General features: G+C 40.3%; 1 protein-coding gene across 8 annotated transcripts in view; it reads left to right on the top strand.

Moving 5' to 3' along the window:
* Positions 1 to 23,207, top strand: part of NHSL1 (NHS like 1) — a 264,179-nt gene that overhangs the window by 237,838 nt on the left and 3,134 nt on the right. For 4 of the 8 annotated variants that reach the window (XM_089676241.1, XM_089676243.1, XM_089676249.1 and 1 more), the window contains exons 5-7: positions 7,367 to 7,498; positions 8,394 to 11,642; positions 11,904 to 12,027. In XM_089676241.1, coding sequence (XP_089532367.1) covers positions 7,367 to 7,498; positions 8,394 to 11,642; positions 11,904 to 12,027 — 3,505 coding nt within the window. The remainder of the gene's footprint in view (positions 1 to 7,366; positions 7,499 to 8,393; positions 11,643 to 11,903; positions 12,028 to 23,207) is intronic. The other 4 variants (XM_089676244.1, XM_089676247.1, XM_089676242.1 and 1 more) reach the window with 3 other exon arrangements.

Raw genomic sequence — 23,207 nt, 5'->3', positions numbered from 1 at the left:
ATTGGCTCAGCTAGGCGAATGTATTCTCAGATTTCATTCAGTAAAATCATTGCATACATATACAATATAGCAGATATCCGTTACATTCTAAGTGAGGTTTTTAAAAAAAACCACTCCATTTAAATATCAGACCTAGTGAAGTAATTTTCCCGAGTCTTCTGTTCAGGAATATGTCCATTGGAGAAGATAAAGTGGTTGTAAAGCTTTGTTTTGTTTTTTTTTTTTTAAATAATAAACATGTTATACTTACAGCAGCTACTCTGTGAAATGGTTTTGCACAGTGCAACCCCGATCCTTCTCTTCTTGGGTCCCACGCAGGTGCTCCTGGCTCCTTCTCTTCATTCAGTGCCCCTATAGGAAGCTGCTTCCTATGGGGGCACTCATGCAGACTCACTTCTGAGCCCCGCTGCCTGCGTCCATAGACAGCGGGGCATGTTCCAGCTCCCACTCCCTCATCACAGAGTTTGATTGACAGCTGTTGGCTCCCACTGCAGTCATAGAGGCGGGAGAGCTGCTGCTCACATGCACAGTGCTGAAAAAAGCATGGGGGTGGGGGGGATCCCAGGCACAGAAGGTTTTTTACCTTAATGCATAGAAACCTTGACACTCAATTTAGCTGTTACAATTAACCTCCCTATTCATGTAATATCAGATAGTGGGGCCTATATGTCTGTACCAAGTACCTGAATTACATTCCCACAAACATTTATTAGATTTGTTATCCATAACATGTATGGATTTGATTGGTGGCTACTGGAAATTCCAGTTTATAGTACTAGTGACACTGCAGTCTCGATAGGAAGCAGCTTGCAGATATGTACTTCTTTTAGTCCACATTCACACTGTTGTGTGTTTCTTAATGCGCAGCACAACAGTATGCTGTATCTGCACATGTTGAGGTGCATTCAACTGCACCTCAACGCACATATGCATCAATTAATGCTGAAGAAACATTAGTAGACAGGTACATTTTTTGTTATTTTAATGGTTTTAGGTCTGTGTGTATTGTCTCGCACTGAGGTGATGGTAAACCAGGGCGACTGCCCATATGTCATATTTATAAGTGTAATAAAGCATAATTTTTGGAAATTTTTCTGAGTGTCACATTCTGTTCATAATGTAGCCGCTTTTCTGTGAATTTCTTTTCACAAATTCTCCTTTTTGCATGCCTTTTTGGCTACTGAATGGAGACCAAATATTGGGTGATACGATAATTTAATTTATTTTATAACCTCTCAATAATTATCTTTAGCACATTTTTTAACCTGTCTACTAATGTTTCTTCAGCATTGATTGTTTTCTTCAGCATTGGCGCATTCAAATGCACCTCAACGCACATATGCACCAATCAATGCTGAAGAAACATTAGTAGACAGGTACATTTCTTAACCTGTCTACTAATGTTTCTTCAGCATTAATTGGGCCCACTGAGATTGAATGGGCACACTCATCCCAACAAAAAACACACACACTCAAAAGGTGAAAATGGAACCTTAGCTGCCTTTAGCAAAGTGGTCCCTTAAAGGAGAAGTATAGCCAAAGTTATTTTGGCTATGCTTCTCCTGTAGCTCACAGGAGTGTAGTTCGTTCAGCCTGCTGTCAGCTAAAATGTGGTGAGAGAAGTCTGGTGTTGGCTGATGTCACAGACCCGGTCCGGGCTCTGAAAAGATCCACTCAGAAGCCTGGACTGGCACATGAATCAGCCATCTGCCGAGAGCCGTAGCCTGAGTCAGCCCCACCTGCCCCCTCCACAGCCCAGTGCTCCAGTGAGCGCTGGAGCGGCAGAGCAGAGAGCCAGAGTCTAATAGTCATAGCTCTTTGCTTATAGCGCAGGGGGAGAACTGAGCGATCAGCAGTGTTTGATCGCTCAGTTCTCACTGCAGAGCCAGCAAGGGACAGATGCAGCTTCCACCTAGGTGAGTATAAATTTTTTTTTTTTAAAGTGTCATAATGGTACACCATGACAGCCAGGCAATTAACATGCACAAGCAGAGGTCAGCCCATGTATTTCCACAGTTCAATATTTATAAAGCTCCAGTACTGGAAATATATACCTATTATATGGATCCTAGTACAAGGATCACAAAAACGCATGCAAAAAAAAAAATCAGTGGAGAAAAGGAAATGCATGCATCCATTTTCAGGACACTGACGCATAACAGAAAATACAGGACTAATGAACAAGCAGAACCATGTGTATAAGGGCAAACAAGAGGTTTTTCAATATTAAATCCCTACAGGTAACAACGCTACCTCTCCTAATACAAAATGTAACAACCACTGGGAAAACCAAAAGTTGTAATAGCAAGTCCACAAATTAGTGTCCGTTCCAATTTACACAAGAAAGTGCTTCAAAGACAGAAATAAAGAGGTGCTCCAAAGTGTTTTCTCCTTCAGGTAAGACAAACCACATGGATTTCACACCAAACTTACCGGATGGTTTTGACTCCTTGTAGTAGCAAGAGAGTCAAAAACAGCATGTGTACACAGTTTCAGGTATCGCAGCCTCCATATTCCCCATGCATTTTCCTCTGGAACTTTAAGATACGATAGTCTCCCCCATGAATAGCTCAGAATGTCTCCATACCCAGGCAATAAGAAAGAGGAGGAATCCCAAACAGTGAAAAGCACTGCTTTTTTTTTATTAAACAATATAATGTAATGCACTCCCATAATTAAAAACACTTTATGCCTTGTAAAATTGCATGATTTCATCCAAGAGGTTTTGCCCATACCAACCCATTCATTCCTTGCATATTTAGTTCTACTTTTGAAAACAATGCATGTTGAATCTAATTGGTTGCTGTGGGCAATGCACAAACCTCCATAGATCATCCCTGTTGTAAAAATAAAGAGAATGGGGTTTAACTGGTCAGTAACAATCAGGACTGGAATGTGCTCAGAGTATGATTGGAAATGTAACAGAGATCAGTTGATCTTGTTTACTGGGTAACAAAAAATACTTACGTGGTCACTGTAAGCTTAGTTAACTATATATACACAAAGTATATGTATTTTTTATGCGGTTTATCTTCCACATATATGCATTATTGCACTTATTAGTTGTAGTATCGCCACATCATTTTTTGTTTTGTATGTATTTTATACTATATATCTTACTCTAAATAGAGAAGAAATACACATTAAAGGGCTGCTTTGTAGAACTGCATTTAGGATGCATGCTCATTCAGTTCCCTTTAAAAGACAATGGTGTGAATTGAGCTTTGGGAGTGGTTTAAATACGGGGAGGGGGGGAAGGGTGACATCTGTGGAGCATGAGAAGTGAGGGCTTGTGTGTACGCTCATTCTATAAGACCCAGGGCCTGCTGACAGCGCCAGAATGTAGTGACTAATGTATCGCACTCGCCCTCCCCAATACACTATGCTACCACAATGTTGTATAAAATGGAAGGGTAGCCCTATAGAAAAGGTAAAAAAGAATGATCTATTATAACTAATAATGGCATTAACAGCCATTTCACCACAATTTGGTTTGGGCATATTTCCCAATATAAAGGTTCTGATCCATAAGCGTTGGATATTGACAGATTTACTACTGTTTTGAGAATGAAGGCTTAACATGCAGGCAGAGACAGTGGTATGTGATGAGATGTTCTATTTAATAGAGGTATGCTGGGGTAAATTAAAGATACTGAACCTGATCTATTAAACTGCCTAAATGAACACCTGTTTCAGCTGAGTCACAGCAAATACTCGGATTCAGATCTTCACTAGACAGAGACAATGGGAGATTGATCCTTTGCTTTGAATTGTCTGATAGAGATGTTTATTTGACAGTTTTTTATAGATCAGGAGTCTGGGGGCTTTTGCATGAAAAGTGTGCTATCGAGAAAGGATTGTGTTACCTATAGTAACTGTCATTTCTGTAGTACAGGGTTTAAAATAAGGATTATCTGCAAACTTTTCATATGCAAGCCCAGGATGTTGCTTGGCTACTGATAGAATATTAATCCTGTGTCAAACTATAACTTTTTGGGCTTGATTTGCTGAGATACATAAATATAGTTTACAAGGGCGGAGGGGATATTTAGTATTTCTTTACTAATGTTATAAAAACTGGTTGCTGTTTTAGTTAGACTTCTATGAGATTTGTTGGATTACGGTTTTCTCCACACCACACTAAAACCTGATTAGAATGGTTTAATTCAAAAGAATGACACTTAGATCATCATGCATTTTAAGCATGTGTGAAAATGCATGAAAACACGCAGGTGTAAATGCAGCCTATAGAACTACAAGTCTCAGCTAGCTATGTAACCATCTGTTAGATTATGCTGGGTAACTGGAGGGTGGCATGCAGCTCATGCCTGCTCTGGGAAATTGCTGCTACTGCTGCAACTGAAATTCATTGACAGATGCTTTCCAAGAACTGCAACATGCTGTGTGGGCACCAGAATGAAACAATAAGTAAAACATTTTTTCCCTGTTGGCCTAGCATACATTTTAGAGTTCCTGTAGCTATTAGCACATTGCCATTTCTTGGTGTCTTTTGGTTGTATGCATGCCGTGTTTTATGGTGCTTGATGTTACCCACTGCTTGTTTTGTTCAATATACTTCATTTAAAAGAATTGACCAGGTCTCTAGGTAACGAAGAGTGCTTATTAAAAATGCATGCCATGAATGGATTTTAAACTGCTGCATGCATTGTTGTAATGTGGCCCAGGAAACTGGACACAGCTTGACAGTTCTGTTATTAAAGTATACCTAAAGGCAAAATGTTTACAATTTTGGGTAGAATAAGGAATGGTTAAAACCCCTGCCAGGTTTCTCTCTTCCATTTCGCCATTGGAGAGTTTTCCCTTCACTTCCTATCCTGTAGAGACAACAGGAAGTGAGATGAAATCTCTCCAATGTGTGGAAAGTCCCCAGAACAGGTGTCCATATTGGAAAAAGTTCCCTTCTAATGTTCTGATGGCAAATTAAATGGGTACACAGGGAGCAATAAAAACCTGACCGTGGTAGTAACCCCTCACCACTGTATCCAGTGCTGAATTATGAGTTTTGGCTTTAGATAAACTTTCAATTCTTGTTAAGCTTCTTATAACCATAGTACATGCTGTCACAATAAGGTTGTTTTTATTGTAGCCATTACAGTTTACAAGGGTACCATATACCTAATTGTCCAAGTGTCTAAAACAGGAGCTGTGCTGCCTCTATTAAATGTTCTAGAAGACTGCAAGGGAGGATATGGTTGCGATGGACAATCAAAGTAGTTCTTCCCGCAGCTCTTTTTTCCATTTGCTTTGAAGAAACAGCAGTTTTTCTCTTATACTATGTAATAAGTTCCAGACCAGCCCTTCGCATTCTTTTTATTTCAGAGGAGCCCTTGAAATAAAGTATTAGAGAACCCTAGCTAAAATTGAGAATTCTGAGTCGAACATTCTCTTTTATTGGTGGTCAGTTGGGAGGAATGCGTTCCTTTATAGTGGTGATCAGAATGCCACACTTATAGACAGCTAAAAAACGAATTGGTATAATGCTGCTGGCTCTGCCAAGTGGAATTGGACAAGAATTATGCAGGTACCATTAGATGGTAGGTCAGTCAGCCACAGATCAAGAAACCCCTAGCAACATTTGGAGGAACCCTAGTTGAGAATGGCTGGCCTTGACAGTAGACAGGGTTCTCGGCTTCTGCATGTTTCCTGTTATGAAACTGAACAAAGTTCACCTTTGGGAAATTTACATGTTCCACCCGTTTTTAGGGTGGAACATGTAACATGTTCCCATAGCTGTAGACGTGCCCTCCTTCTGACAGATTATACGGGGAGAAGTCTCCCCGAACTATCTGTCAGATTTGAAAACAGCTCAGCCGTGAGGGGCACGGCCACATCATTCACAGACTTCTTTGAATGACTGAACTGCAAGTCCTGACAGCCTTAATGGCAAAAAATGTGCATTTATTTTTTTTGTCCAAAAAGGTCCTTATCCTTTAAAGAGACATAAGAGTTGATATACTAAAAGCAAATAGACTGTGTACTTTGCAAGTGCAGTTGCATTCTGCAAGGGCATTCGCTCCAGAGCTTAGTAAATGAGGTAAAGGTTCACTTTGCAAAGATTACCCAATCATATGCAAGGAAAATAAAAAAACTGCGTTTTTGCTTGTACATGATTGGATGATGGAAGTCAGCAGAGCTTCCCCTCATTTACTAAGTTTTGGGTGAATGCCCTTGCACAATGCAACTGTACATGCAAAGTGCACAGTCTATTTGCCTATAGTAAAATAACCCCAGTGTCACCTTGCCAATGGTAAAGTGACAGTGTCTCTGGAAAAAGCATATATTTAAAGCCGAAGTCCTGTTTTCTGGCCCAAGCAGATCCAAACTATTATTTTCACATGCTTCTATTAGAAGTGCTGTATAAACTGTATATAACATCAGCTGCATACATTTTACAGTGCTATGTTCTGGCAGCGGGAGGGGGACTTCTGTCCGATTCCTGACACTAAATCGAGCTCTGTTCAGCCATTCACAGGAAGCTTTGTATTTGAATGAATACAAGGGTTCCTCTGATTGGCTGTGGTAGAGAGATGGTCGGATGATGCTACTATCTCCACCTCAGCCAATCAGAGGAAGCCTTGTATTCACTCATAGCTAGTCCAGACAAACTATTTAAGGTCTGTTTCACACAGACTTCAGTTTGTATAAGAGCTGTGTGAACAGCAAGCTTTTAAAAATAATTTGCAGAGCTTCCACCAAGCTTTGTTGAAGCTTTCAGGCCTTGTTTACACTTGAAGTGCTGTCTGAAGCACAGTCTTTGGATTGACAGCAATAGACAGGTGGTGAGGAGGCATTGTATAACCTGTTTTAACCCTCTGGACAACTGTGCGTGGGTGCAGCACGGCACCATTCACTTGAATGGGTTGCGCTATGTGGCCTGTACCGTCTGCCAAGTGCAACAGAGACTGTAATTCCTGCCATGGCCGCGGTATGTGTACACCTCCGGCCAATGCCTCAGCAACAACAGGCTGAGCGCCTCCCAACTGCAAGTCTAAGCGAGGCTGACTCATCTGACCAAGCTCCACCTATAAGTAAAGTACCACTTTTAAATGAATTAAAATGTGGCAATTACTGCATTTACAATTACTGATTTTGGTATGCAGTATCATCACTGATGTCCAATTTGTTCTTAATGATTTTTTTTTAATTACACTTGCTTTGTGGTTTGATCACCTTATTGTGACAAAGTGTACTGTCTTCAAAGTATGCCTTTGCTAGAACTAATACTAACATCATCATCCATTAATACCTTCTCTGTTATTGTCCCAATAATTTAGAGGTAACCGATGCATGATGTTAGCGTGCTTGAAATTAATGTTGCCTTGCTTGTTCTACTACTCTATATCAGGGGAGAATTTCGACCGCCAAGCCAGCTTGAGGCGGTCTCTTATTCACACTGACACTGTGGTAAGACGTCCAAAGAAGGTCAAAAGGAGAAAGACTATAACAGGAGTCCCAGACAACATACAAAAGGAGCTAGGTATGGCTCATCAGAACTGTATTCCACCAGCAACCATCATCCTCATTGCTCACCACTACCAGCCTAATTACATATACCGCCAACCATCAAGCAATACAGTCTGATAGCCTTCAAAACATTGTAATTGTAAAAAATAGGTTACAGTCATGGTAAAATGGAAAGTTTACTAACTACTTACACTGGAATGTATCACTAAAGTGTTGTACTTACATTTCCTTTCCTGTTGTACCGTTTCTGACCCACATTAATATCTGAACTCTAACTAATATCAACTACCAAATGCCGCTGGACTGTCTGGTGATGTGCTGCATCAGCTCTGCTCTGTAGTACTGTGGCAAGGGAGACCATACTACTTTCATGAAAGCAGTGGTGTCTGTGTGGGTTTTACTTTACTGTAACTTATCCTAAAATTGGCATGATTTGTAATTGCTGTATGTGTTGAGCATGAGGTGGTAGTCACTGGTTTGTGTGTACAGAAGTAGTCTGTAGCAATATTAGGTATTTGAAATCTTTTTTATTAGCCTTACTATTCTGCTGTTTTTGAATCCTATATTTGTAGTATTGAATAGAACAGTCAAGAGGAAAACAATGTGACCAATGACAAATAGTATGACTTGTTCAATCTTTTAATATATTGAATCCAGGCAATAGATCTGCTACCTCTAGTTTTCCTTTGTTTCTTGACTGTCCAGTCTTGTTATTTGCATTATTTTGCATGATGTAGTGCTGCCACTAACTTTTCAATCATTACCTGTTGAAACTGAAAATAATTTTGATTGTTCAATAATATTACTCCTATATAATTCTTTGCTTTATATTTGGCTTAAGTTGTTTACAAATCAGCAGAATTTTGCCATTCCTCTTATGCAGATCTCCTGTTTTTATTCTTTTTCAGCAGCAGGTGCTGGACAGATAGGTTTCAGAGGACATTCAATGCACATACCGGAGAGCTATAATGCACTGGACAATCTAGAGCCATGCCTCTCACTTTCACAGCGGTCTGAAACCAGGGACTTCAGTTGCCAAACTGAAGAGATAAAGATAGTACCTCCCTCTGTCCGAAGAATTAGAGCCCAGAAAGGACAAGGCATAGCAGCTCTAATGTCTAGTTCTTCTGGAAATATGTCCACCCTGAGCGATCCTGCAGGATGTACTTTACGGCCCAATGGCGATCTGAATTTCCGCAGTTTACCAAGGACAGGAGCTCGGGTCTGCCTGCAGTCCCTTGAGCAAAGGAAAGAGAGCACCAACAGAATAGAAGACTCTTTTATTACATTGCCACGTCAGCTAAGCAAGTTGCAGGTGGATGACAGTGTTATTCACCTCAGGAATAACCATAGAGCTGGAACACTCACAAGGCCAAAATCCCAAGAAGTTAGGGGCTCAGAAAGAGAAGTCTTTTCAAACCCAGCTTGTGTGGTTTCCCCTCATGCAGCTTACTCCACAAGTGTCATCCCCAATGCCATGTTGTCCTCTTCTTCAGAGGTGATAGCCATTAACACATCTCAGAGTAATGGGCAACTGGAAATTAAAACAACATCCCATGGCTCATCTTCCAATAGTAAAAGTGTATGTCGAGAGCTCAATGTCAATGTTAAGGGTGATCACCGCTTCTGTAGTGCTAATTGGAGTGAGAACAGTTCACTGAGGCAATCTCAGGCCTCAGATGCAATATCACCTGGTGCCATGATGATTATTAACTTGAGTGAACATGTAATGCCTCCCAACAATACAAATAGCATGAACAATAGCCCGCAAACAATACCATACAAAATAAATGCAGCCTTAAATAGCCACCCACATGACAGCGATACACACAGTGAATCAAGCTACTCAGATGGTCGACAAAGAAATGGGAGCATAACCAGCAGCACTAACAGTGCAGACCAGTGGCCATGTGAAACTAGGGAAAATGACAGTAATGTCCCTTTAAGGAAACCATCATCCGCTGTCTCTGGCTCTCCTGTTAGTAATATGAGCACTTGTAGTTCAGACAGGAAAGCCGACTCCAGCTCACTCTATTCTCTGGACCATGATGGCTACTACACTTCAATGCACATGGATTCTGGAGTTGGATCAGGTGACCAGAGGCAACACAATGGTGTTCAGAATCCTCCACACAGCGTCATCAATATCTTTGATAAGAAAGACACTCTGAACCAGGATGATAGGTCAAGTTATAGTGACAAATCTCTTACCCGCAGCATATCTCTGAAAAAGCCAAAAAAACCTCCTCCTCCTCCATCTAGGACAGACTCTCTAAGGCGTCCTCCTAAGAAAGACCTCCAGTCTAATGGCCAGGTGCTTAATGAAAAGCTTATTGCCACTCTCCAGCAATCATTACAGCTAAACTTGAAGAGTAAAAGTGGCAGCTCACCATCGCAGAGTCCGTGCAGCGACTATGAGGATCCTTGGGTTCTGCGCTCTCGCAGTCAGAGCACAGTAAGTGCAAGTAGTAGTGGACTGTCTGCCACAGCTGCCAACATGTACTCTATTTGTCCTATTACTCCCTCTCAGAGTGAGACAAGCAGCATAAGATCTGAATATGCTGATCAGTGGAGTTATTACATTGATGAGCAACCAAAATCTACATTGCACTCTCCTAAGAAATCGTCACATTCTTCTGAACAACAAATGCATAGTGGTCTATCCAAACCAATTAATGCATCGCCTGAAAAGCCTTGCAGAGTCACTTCACCTTCTAGTGGATATTCAAGCCAGTCAAATACCCCAACAAATTTAACACCTGTACCACTACTCTTGAGAAGTATGTCTCCAGGAACTGGAAAAAATAAAGTAAAGCCCAAAGTGCCTGAAAGAAGATCTTCTCTGATCTCATCAGTCTCTATGTCTTCATCATCAACTTCTCTTTCATCAAACACATCAGACTCTGCACCACAGATTATCAGAAAAGCTTCCATGGTCTTGCCATCTCCTCCAACACCCCCCCTTACACCAGACCCACCCCCTCCACCCATGATAAATGTGGTTGACAATGTTTTTTTGCCATCATCTCCGAATCTCCCACCTCCACCTCCAGAGGCAGGAGTGTTTCTATCACCTGGTGACAATCTGTGGCTGTCACATTCAGAAAATACTGACAAATATACACAAAAGGCATATCTCCCACCAGCTCTTCCCCCTCCCCCTCCTCCTTTTCCTACTTTGCACTCCAAGGCTGCTCCCAAAGTTCCCCCTTTTAACACAAAAACACTAAAAATGAGAAAGAATGAGCTGTTGCCTCAAAGAAATGAGGACAATGTGTTTGTTAATCCACTATATAACCCTCCAAATAAACCAGAATTAATAAGTCCAATAGCTCCTCTTATTACTGCTCAGGCACTGCAAATGGTGCAGTTAAGGTCTGTAAAAAAAGCATCACAACCAGCAGCTGAAAATATAGCTGAGCAGGTGCTAGAGCCAAAACTTCAGTATGAAACGTCACCCTTATTTTCACGGCCATCTACAGTGCCATCTGTCTCTTCAGATCTCAGATACAGTGAAAGCATCAGAGAAAATAAAAATCCGAACTTGCACGATGAGCAGCTACAGTACTCTGATTCTCCAAACAAGTCAGCTAGATTTACTACTGTTAAAAATACGAATGGTGGATACAGAGAAGAGAAATATCGGGATTCAACATACAATGGAGACAAAACTATGTTGTCCGAAATGTCATCGCCACAAGAGAAAGCAAGTACTTCCCAAAGTCCGCCAAATGCATCTCCCAACAAGAAGCCTCCTCCTGTTTCAAAGAAGCCCAAATTGTTTCTTATCGTTCCACCTCCGCAGCTTGATTTGGCAGCAGAAAAAATAGCTCAAGTCAAAGAAAATGTGAGAAGCATGCCAAAAGCCTCTGAGAATGATTCTGTAAGCGAACATTGTGAGGAGGTAAATGGTCGTGTAGCAGAAGAGAACAGTTCAGTAGAGCTTGCGAGTTTGAATTGCCAAGCCAGAGAAGAGGCTGTGTCCTCCTGTAAAGTTGCAGAGGACATCACAATTTTTACTCTGTCTCCTGCTCTGGAAATCCCAAATCACCAGGAAGAGGAGGAGCAGCCTACAATGTCTGATGAGGCCAGCATCCCAGATGGCAAGAATAGGAGCACAAACTGTGACCAAAAAATATTCCAGGAAGATGAAACTGGTAAGAGAAGTCATTTTCCTATACTATCCCAATTTTTTTTTACTTTTTTATAGGATCATTTTGCTAGTTCTTAAAAGTATGACAGCTTTATTATTATGCTTTATTTAATTTATTTAGTGACTTAAGCAAGCACTCTTTTCTGAATGTATAAATGTCATCTCTAATGGTCAAAGTTCTTCACGATTTATTAACTACTAAGATGATGCTATTAGTACATAGTTTCTACACAATAGTTGAACATTCATTTTATTCCCTTTGTAGGTGATGTTTTTGAAACTGCAAGTTCACCCCTTCTACAGACCAATGACCGATTCAATGGCAGTGAGGAAATATTAAATCCAACCAGGCCTAGGACTACTGAGGATTTGTTTGCAGCCATTCATAGGTAAGGCATGTCTCTAGTTATTTTACCAATTTTTTGTTTTTTGCTTTCTTCACTGTCACTAACTCTGCAAATACATATATGTTGCCATCCGTGTTATTGCAGAGAAGAGCAAGACCTTTTTACAAGGTTATTTGTGTTATGTTTTCCAATTTTGTGTTCTGTTATGTATGTTCTGTTAACTTATGCTGCTTTTTACTGTATGCTTCTAGTTTACATTCAACTCTAGTATGCCTATTGGTTTCTTTATGATAACATAAACTACTAAGCATGTCATATAATGCACTAAGGATCTGTTTAAGGGCTTCCCAATCACAGATTAGAAATGTACAAGCGCCATTTACATGTAGCCAGAACTGCTGTAAATAACTCTGCAACTCATATGCTCTCATAAACTACTTTTAGATAGCTAAAGAAAAAACTTTGAAGAACTTTTTATTCTGTCTTACAGTTTCCTCTTAAATGAGACAAAATTATTACAAAAATGTGCCTCCATTGTTAGTTCCTACATTTAGAATACTGAAGAGGTCAGGTTATCTCAGCCTTTTTCAACCAGGGTGCCTTCAGGTTTCTTCAGAGGTGCCTTGGCAAAATGCCTAAAAATAGTCCAAAAATTGCACACAACTCTGCAGGTGGATCAAGCCTCTGTTTTAGTTACACAAAGTCACAGGTTTTCATTGTGCACCACTACAACTTTTTAGCTGCTGGCGTCCTAATATACAGTGACTTCATCGATTTGATAAGGAGAGTGTCAGGCCCCTGCACAGTATTCTTGTTTGCCCTCCCCCCCCCAATCCTACTCCATCAGCACTTGAGTCACATTAGCTAAGTGAGGGAGAGAAACATTGCAATACTAGTTAGTACCAGTTTGCAAAGGTGTATTTGATTTGGAAGAATAAGTAACGCTGGGTGTCCTCCATGTGTGGATTTTGTGTTCTGTAAAACTATTATAGATATATAAGGTGCAGCGCTAATAAATATAATATAAAATAAATGAATCCAATATTAAGTAGAAAAGTTCATGTATTGTATCAAATGAATGATCAATTCAGCAGCAGATTTTAAATAGGCTTGTGACAGGAACCGATAGAAAAAGTGCGCACTCACCGGAAGCGCATAGGTAACCACCAGGTTCTCTCTAGATAGGCAGGATATATAGGTGAGCTTCCATCTATGGATTGGTCATCAAGCCTTGGGACAGTAGAAATCTGCTGGATCCAGAGGTGCCCTTAAGGATGGATGGGGTGCTCAGCCAGGGCTCCCTTCCTCTGGATTTGACATCTATTTAATATTGGACTCATTTATTTTATATTATATTTATTAGCGCTGCACCTTATATATCTATATTTATTTGGAGGTTTACCATGGTTACCTTTTGGTGTTTCCGCTGCTGCTATAAGAGTGCTCACTATATTTATTTATTTATATGTAAAACTATAAGTTTAGGTTTTTTTTAATGCTTTAGAATGGGGTGCCTCGAAATTGTGCAGAATTTTAAAGGATGCCTTGACTGAAAAGTTGAGAAACAGTGGGTTGGATGCCTCAATATAACCAGTTGTAACCAAGTAGATGTACTTAGTGGCAGAAGCAATGGAAATGAATACAAACAGTAGGAGTCTCTTCTGGGGACACATATAACATTACTATGAAGGGAGTAGGCTTAAATAAACACAGCAAAATATAGTTAAATGTGCGACCCTCAATTCAGTGGACGGTTTCTAAAATGAAATTGTTCTGTCAATGAGCGATCCCAGTCTCAGTACTTCTTTACTGCTTATGTTGAAATGATACATGGATAAGTTATTCTTAGGGATTTATATATCGTATACCATTAAACTGGTAAAATTCATAATACTGACGTATCTTCAAAATTTGACTCAGAACAATGTTTTCACACATAGAAGCTGACTTTTAAAAGATGGAACTTAAGCCCATATCAATCAATTGGGATCTGATCATCTTTAAAAAAAAATCTGATACCAGGACTTCTGTGTCAGCTTTTATAGCTTTTTACCTTTCCTTAGATAACATGCAGCTAAACTGGAAGTCTGCTAAGAAAATTGGCAGTGGATATTGAGGACAGTCATTTGTACTCTACCAGTAGGTAGTAATCTGGCTTGTCTCTTGTGTTTATTGAATTTTAATTGGGATATCTGGCCATTCATCTGGCAGTATGAAATACACACTACATCACAACATTTTTATATTTATTTCTAACTTTATATTAATTACAACTGTTACATGTATGATGACCCTGTATACAAAAATAATGCCTTATCTGTAGCTAATGTTTATTATACATGTCTCTCTTTTATTTTTCTGTTTGTTTTTTGTCTGTTGATACTCCCTTCTTTCAATTGCCACTGTCAATACCCCCTTCTACCCTCTGCTGGTTCTATAACACAGTTTTGGACAGAGTGTCAACGCCAATGCCTCTTGGCAAGCATGGCTGAATCTGGCAAGTAAAAATATACCCAGGACCCATACTGCTAAGTGTATGACCAGTGTTGGATTATTGTATGTCTAATTCATTCCAACGTCATCCAGAATTCCCTCTGTTATGACATTGTGGACCTAGTGGTATTCCCCAGACAGTTCTGTACTTGGGAACATTTTCACTCATTAATCTTCATGCATTTGCTGTAATAGAAAAAATTTAAGTTTTTACACATTTTCCTTACCATGCAGATGCAAACTATGTTCTCTCAATACGTTTTCATGTTAACTGTGCAGTTCTATTTAAAGGAAACAAATGGCGTAGTAGTATATCAAAGGCATGTTGTTGCTCTGTGAAAGTGTGCAGGGGAACTGCCTTGGTTTAGCACTTTCATTTCAGATGCTGGCTTTAAGAGTTTTATTTAATTTCACAATATTGGGAGGGGTGCTAAGATCAACTCCTCTCAACATTTATTATATGTTTTATATCCAGTTATTTTTGTTTTATCAAAAGTTGTCACAGCATTTCATTTATGAATTAAACAATTTTAATTGCAATTGTAAAAATATTCTATGATGGAGAAGAGTGCTTGTCACCCAAAAGGGGAAGTTACGCATTTCTGACTCCTCCCTCCCTCCTCTAACAGTTTTGGAACATTTTTTTCAAGAAGTGGGTACCTGGTTTTGACACCGCTCCCACTTCCGCCCTGATCGCCTAGTCAATCTGAGCAGAAGTTCATCCCCCCCCCCTTTGCATATCACAGGTCTTTTGCTTCACAAAGCACAGTGCTGCTCGCGAATGCTCAGTGAATAGCCAGCTGCCAAGCTGCAAGGCTTCAAAGCTGGCTTCTGTTAGTTAAGATGCCTACGCTGGGGAGCCCAATAGCGATGAAGAACCAGCTTGGGCGATGAGGATAGCGCTGGATCCCTGGACAGGTAAGTGCCCTTATATTAAAAGTCAGCAGCTACATTATTTGTGGCTGCTGGGGTTTTTAATTATCTGGGGGGGGGGGAAGTTTTGAAGCGCCTCTTTAAAATCACCTTGGTTTAGAAGAAAAACATGGAGAAACTGAGATTGGATGCACTTTGTTTGAGATATTCCGAAAATTTGCTTCAAATCTGCATAGTTGATGCTTTGAATGATAGAACTCATTACCTTGAAATAGATTTCTTTTAAGTTGGCCATACCTGATTAATTTTTTTTCTTCATTCAACCAGCGGATTGAATGAAAAAAAATGAGCCAATCTCCCCATCCATATATCCGATGTATTCAATTGTATTCTGCCTGTGGGGAAAGCTCCCTGCCTTACATATTACGATAGCACAGCAGGAAGATTCCCCCATTCACAACAAATGTGTGGATGGGGACATTCTCCTGCTGTGCTATTGTATTCTGTGGGGCAGGGAGCTTTCCCCACCAATGGAATACAATGATTAGTTTTGCCAGCTATGCCCGGTGGCAATGATTGTTTGGCAAAAACTAGTGGTGCACTGAAATGAAAATTCTAGTACCGAAACCCAAAATTCACTTGGCCGAAAACTGAAACCGAAATGCGCAGTTTTTAAAAATGAATAAATATTTTTTTCTAAAAAAAATACATTTTGAGTAAAAAAAAAACAATATATACCTAAATTTTTTGGTAAAATATGAAAGAGGATGTTATGACGAGTAAATATACAACATGTCACGCTTTAAAATTGCGCACACTCGTGGAATGGTGTGAAACTGCGGTACTGAAGAATCTCCATGGGTGATGCTTTAAAAATTTCTACAGGTTAGCAGTGTAAAGTTCAAGAGGGGTTTTAGTGCGAGAATTATTGCTCTTGCTTCGACATTCATGGCAATACCTCACATGTGTTGGTTCAACACCATTTACATGTGGGCATGGCCTACGTATGCATTCACCACTATGTGATGGGGGCACTGTAAACTTTAAAAAAAATTTATTTAATGGTATTTTGTTTTTTTTTTGTTTGTTTTTTGGGGATTTTTTTGCACTCTTCCTTTAAAAAAAATTTAATCACTTTTATTCTTATCACAAGAATAGCATGCATCCCTTGTGATAGAAATAATTAGTGACAGGTCCTCTTTATGGAGAGATATGGGATCAATAAGACCCCATATCTCTCCTCTGCAATGTAAAGCATTAGATCAAAAAAAAAGCATTGATCTAGTGGTTAAAAGGAAAAAAAATGGCCAGAACAGGAAGTGACATTGCTCCGGTCCTCCAAGGGCATAGAGATGTGTGGTGGCCATCTTTTCTTCACTCATCTCTATGCCCAGGGCCGGGATCGATTGTTTCTCAGGTAAGGCTGAACTACCGAACGGCGGCCAATAGCGGCAGCTGCCAGAGGGCGGTGGTGACAGCAGGTGGGCGGTGAGGGGGTGGGGTTTTTGCGGCATCTGTATCGGTGCTTTTATGCATTTCGGCCACTGACCGAAAGGGGTGTTTTCGGCCAAAATGTTTCGGCCACCGAAATTTCGGTGCATCCCTAGCAAAAGCCCAACAAGCTGGTTGTACACAAGTCAACCAATAGATCGACTTGTGTGCAAACAGCTATCCCATACATGGATCAAAATTCGGATGGTGCCTGCTGAACCATCTGATATTTGATGCATGTATCACCAGCTTTATAGTGTATGTAATCCCTAACAAGGAATGTCTCTTATATGCTCCCTTTTAGTCCTCTAAATATACCACTGAAAACATTTGATTGTGGCCAGTGGGAGTAGAAAATGCCATGGCATCAGAGTAAACAATACCCTAGGCTTGGTGGTCAGTGGGAGAAACAGTACCCCGTCATTAGGATCACTGGGAGGAACTGTACCCCGTCGCTGTTAGGATCAGTGGGAGGAACAGTACCCTGTTGCTGGTGTCAGTGGGAGAAATGGTGCCCCGTCGTCAGGATCAGTGGGAGGAACAGAGCCCCGTCATTGGGATCAGTGAAAGGAACAGTGCCCCGCTGTTGGGATCAGTGGGAGGAGCAGAGCCCCATCGTTTGAGTCAGTGGGAGGAACAGTGCCCTATTGTTGGGGTCAGTAGGAGGAACAGTGCCCTATTGTTGGGGTCAGTGGGAGGAACAGTGCCCCATCATTGTTAGTGAGAAGAGTAGCATCCCATCATTGGTGTCAGTTGGAGAAATAGCGCCCCATCATTGTTGTCAGTTGGAGAAATAGCGCCCCATCGTTGGTGTCAGTGAGAAGAAAAGTGCCTTATCGTTGGTGTCAATGGAAGGAATAGTGCTTCATAATGAAAAGTGCCCCAAGGGCCAGATAAAAGCAAGCAAAGGGCCACATCCGACACGCGGGCCGCAATTTGGAGACCCCTGCCCTAATACGTTTCCTCTTCTAGGGTGACAGGGCTGATCCTCCATGGATATGATACACTTAGTGAGCATTGTCAACTTAGAATAAGAAGTGTGTTTTTGACAGGATCACCATGTAAAAATAAATGAAAGAAAAGTACACCTAATCTTGAGTTTACATACACTTTAAATCAGAATTCTTTCTCTTATAAATATCTTCATCACTCCTCAAAAGACAGTCTCCAAAAGCTTGCTTAAAATATAGCACGAACCTATACTGGTAATATTATTAAACAAGTTATTATTCGAATCCTAAATTACTGGTAGTCTTGCATGATTTTCTGCTCTCTTATGATTAAAAAAAAGCTATAGGTCAATAATGAAGAAACAGAGAGCTTAAAAAAAAGGGGCCTCTGGCTCTCTCAAGATAGCAGCTACAGAAACATTTTGTTCCTCTGGTTCACCCCCTAGGTGGGCACCAGAGTAGGAGGAGGGTTGATATAGTACTTATCTCATCCCACTGGGAGCAGGGAAATTACCAGTCTGGTTAAAAGATAAAAGGGTCATTTGTCACCTCTCACAAATAAAATGTAAAAAATAAACACCCTAAAAGTGGAAAAAGCTTTATAAAAAAATCAAGCACAGCTTCTCCATTCTAACACCACCAACGTAGTACATAGATTTCTCTGATTTATGCTATGTGTCCCATATATAGAGTGCTCAGCCTAAATGAGTACACCCCAACAGATTTGTCAGAACACCTTTACCTTCCTTTCAGGATCAACATTTTCTATGGGACACTATACTACAAAATACTCCCACAAAAGTGAGCCATTGATTGCAAACAAGATTTGTTCATTTGCACACACAAAAAAGTATTTTTCCTAACAAATTAATTCAAGACTATGTTGCAAAAATGAATACACCCCAATGAAAGTCTTAGAAGCAAAGCTAAATTTTAGACGACAAAATCCTAATTAACAAGAATTCAACTACAGGTGAGTCTAATTATTCATTAAACAGGTGTCCAGAAAACCATTAATTATAAAAATTACTTAACAAAGAAAACCCCTTCCCATTTCATGCTGTCAGCAATGGCACCACATGGAAGAGAACTGTAACAAGACCTGACAAAGAAAATCATTTCTTTACACAAGAAAGGTGAAGGCTACATGAAGATCAGCAAATCTTTACTTATCAGTCAGAATACTGTAGAAAAAGTGATACAAAAATTTAAAAAAGATGGAACTGCAGCCATCTCACAGAGATGTCCAGGCCGTCCATGGAAGTTAACACCTCGACAGGAGCGTCTACTGATCAGAAGGGTTGAGGAAAATCGTTATGAAAGTCCATTGCAGTTAACGAAAGAAGTATAAAGCCAAAACTGAGGTGATTGTTTCCCATGTCACAATACAGCGTACACTGCAGAGGAATGGCGTGCATGGATGTCGTTCATGAAGGAAGCCTCTCCTAAAGCCCATGCACAAAAAAGCCCGCCTAGAATTTGCCTGGGTCCATGCTGAAAAAGAAGAGGACTACTGGGACTCTGTACTCTGGAGTGATGAGACCAAGATATATGTTTTTGGAACTGATGGCTTCAAAACTGTATGGTGTTGCAAAGGTGAGGGGTACAAAGAAAAATGCATGGTGCCTACAGTGAAACATGGTGGCGGCAGTGTCGTTCTGTGGGGCTGCATGAGTGCTGCTGGTGTCAGGGAGCTGCATTTCATTGATGGTATTATGAATTCACAGATTTACTGCTCTATATTGAAAGAGAAGATGCTACCATCACTCCGTGCCCTTGGTCGTCATGCACTTTTCCAACATGACAATGATCCAAAAGACACATCTAAGGCCACTGTTGCATTTCTGAAGAACAGGGAAAAAGTGATTCAGTGGCCAAGTATGTCTCCTGATCTGAAACCAATCGATCACCTATGGGGCATTCTGAAGAGACAAGTTGAGCATCACTCTCCATCCAGTATCCAGACTCTAAATTAGGTCATTCTTGAAGAATGCAAAAAGAACGATGTTGCAGTGTGTCGCCAACTTCTTCATTCCATGCCTAGAAGACTTGGTGCTGCTCTTACATATCATCATGGAGGTCATACAAAATACTAGATGGAGTAGTTTTTGTTGTGGGGTGTATTCATTTTTGCATCAACTAATTTGAGTAAAACTAAACATTTTATAATCTGTTATATTATTAACCTTACTCATGTGATGAGCTAAAAATATTCTATAAAACTCAGTTTTATCAAAATTTTGGAAATTGTTCTTGTGTTCTTTGTAGGGATGCACCGAAATTTCGGTGGCCAAAACGTTTTGGCCAAAAACACCACTTTCAGCCGTCAGCTGAAATGAAAATAAGCATAAGATAAATAAGATAAAGGTGCCGAAAAAACCCCACCCCTCGCCACCAGCCGCCACTCGGTAGCTCAGCCTTACCTGAGAAACCATTGATCCCAGCGCTGGGCATAGAGATGAGTGAAGGAAAGATGGCTGCCACACATCTCTATGCCCTTGGAGGACCGGAGCGATGTCACTTCCTGTTCTGGCCATTTTTTTTTTTTTTTTAAAGCACTAGATCAATGTTTAATTTTATCTAATGCTTTACATTGCACAGGAGAGATGTGGGGTCTTATTGACCCCATATCTCTCCATAAAGAGGACCTGTCACTAATTAATTCTATCACAAGGGATGCATGCATTTCTTGTGATAAGAATAAAAGTGATTAAAAAGGAATAGTGCAAAAAAAACAAACAAACATTAAATACATTTTTTTTAAAAAGTTTAAAGTGCCCCCATCCCCCCGTGCTCACACATAGTGGTGAACGCATACATAGGCCATGCCCACATATGTAAATGGTGTTCAAACCACACATGTGAGGTATCGCCACAAACATCAAAGAAAGATCAATAATTCTCGCACTAGAACTCCTCTGTAACTTTACACTAACCTAATAGAAATTTTTTAAGCATCACCCATGAAGATTTTTAAGTACCGCAGTTTCACGCCATTCCACGAGCGTGCACAATGTTAAAGCTTGACATGTTGGGTATCTATTTACTCGCCGTAGCATCCTCTTTCGTATTTTATTAGAAATTGGGGTATATATTCTTTTTAATCAAAGTGTATTTTTTCCAAAACCTATATATTAATTGTTTTTAAAAAAGCGCGTTTTGAATTTTCAGGTTCGGCACCAGAATTTTCATTTCGGTGCACCACTAGTTCATTGATTAAAATCTTGCTTACTTCAAAAGAGGTGTACTCAATTATGCTGAGCACTATACATATATATATATATATATATATATATATATATATATATATTGTCTTCCAAACCACAATCAAATGCATTTTTATGGCAGGAAATAATATATTAAGAATACTTGATTACCAGTTGACCAGAGCGAAAACCAGTAACCTATTGTACGCATGTTTTTTTTATTTTGTTTTACATTAAAAGTCAATCTCATAAGAACAGTGGACAGCTCGACATGTTTGTATGAGACTTGCATTAAAATTGTTGGTAAATTTAGGTGGGATTCATATATAGCTAGTTAATCATTGCTTAACACTGCATATCAATTTTCCTTCATGGTTTTCAAAGAATTAGATATTGATTACCCTGTGATGTTAGGTGATAATCATATAGAGAGTTCCACTGAGTTTATGCCTTTTGGACTCCTGCAGTCTTTAGCATGAAATTATTAAAAATCTTTAGTAATCAAATACACTGTTTAGAGGGGTAGTAAACTCCCATGCAGGGGCAGACTGACCATTTGGAAACTCGGGGATCGGGGTCAGTAGGGGGCCCCATGAGATGCCCCTGGTACCTTTTTCATAGGCTTTTTTGAGTTTGGGTAGGGACACGGGCCCATGATCCCCTATTGCCCGGGGGCCCCATGAATCCACCCCTGCCTACTGGTAAGCCTATGATAAGGCTTACCAGTAGGTACAGTAAATATCTTCCAAATGTGCACCGTTTATGAGATATTTACATTTGTAGCAGCCAGTGATGTCATCAGCGCATGCGCGCTGCCCTCTCAATGGATGGCATGCACAGGATTGACGTCATCGCAGCTCGGCCATTTGAATGGCTAGAGCCCGCGAACCCGGAAGAAAGACCAAGTAAAGCATGCCGCTGGGGGATCTGCTGTATGAGTTAGTCTGTCAAAATGTACTAGATTGCAGTGCACACTAGCACAATAGGACATGAACTTGTGGGGGGACCCATTTTTTTAATGTGGTTTACTACCCTTTTAAGTAATATATTGCTCCAACTGTGAGGTAAAGTGCACACCTCAAGAGAAGGCAATGGCTTACCTTCTTCTGAAAATACTGGTTACTCGATTGGCTCTAGCATCAGCACTTAAACTCAAAGACCGTGGTTCTGAAGCCTAAACATTTGTTACTGTAATGCATGCCATTATGGTAAAAAAATGTTTAGGTAGTAGTAGGAGAAGGAGCCAGGAGTGCTTGAGGGGAACCCAAGAAGAATAGGATTGGGGCCATTGTATGCAAATCCATTGCACATGCAGGTTAGTATATCATGTTTGATTGCAAAGTCAAAGATTTTATTTAAATAAACATGCAGCAAGTAAAACCAGAACTCCTGCTCTCTAATACTTGTTCTAGGTCAGTGATTTAGAAGTCCTTTAGGGAAGAAGGTCATCATGACAGCCAGGCAAGGAGGACAGCAGCCGAATCCCCTATACTTTTCTGTTGACGTTATGGTCCGCAAAGTCTGTGACCAGAACTTAAAGTTCATATGCATGGCCTGGCATTTCTTTGTTTCAAAACAAAATGTTTTAATGCAGAATAGCAGGTAGGGGAGATATGATTGTATGTATCTTTTTAAGGCTCTATGAGTGGTTTTGAAATTTCATGTCTTAACTTTTGATAGAAGCGTGTGGTTTTTTTTTTTTTGTTGTTGGTGACTCGAGTCTAAGCTCATAAGTAAATGTAGAAGATATTCTTTTACTTGCATTTGTCTGTGTAGTATAGCGCCATCTTGTGATAGAAGTGTGACTGGCAGCTGTTGTACAAATCTAGTGCTGTACAAATCGTGCACATATAGGGATTAACACTTCATTCACATTAGCATGTCTCCAAAGTCATGCAATTTCCAGTGCGACTTGTGGTGTAACTTTGATCCAACTTTACAAGCACCAGACTATCAAAAGTCATACCATAGTAGTGCAGGAACTACTTTCAAGTCTCTGTGGCTTGAAGTCACACAGATTTGAATAGTACTCATTGGGAAACACAGGTGTTACTGGCCATGTGACTTTGGACCCCAAAGTCGCATGGCCAGTCGCACAAGTGTGAATGAACTCTTACTAAAACTGGACAGTACAAAATCTGGTGCAGCTGTGCATGGTAGCCAGTCAGTTTCCAGGTTTTATTGTCAGCTTAAACAGGTGGAAGTGAGA

The sequence above is a fragment of the Staurois parvus genome, unplaced genomic scaffold, assembly GCF_062004578.1.
Source record: "Staurois parvus isolate SC_StPar_1 unplaced genomic scaffold, SC_StPar_1.0 ptg000165l, whole genome shotgun sequence".
In the NCBI taxonomy this organism is placed as follows: Eukaryota; Metazoa; Chordata; class Amphibia; order Anura; family Ranidae; genus Staurois; species Staurois parvus.
The sequence above is the reverse complement of the archived record's forward strand: the minus strand, read 5'-3'. Positions and strand labels throughout refer to the sequence as shown.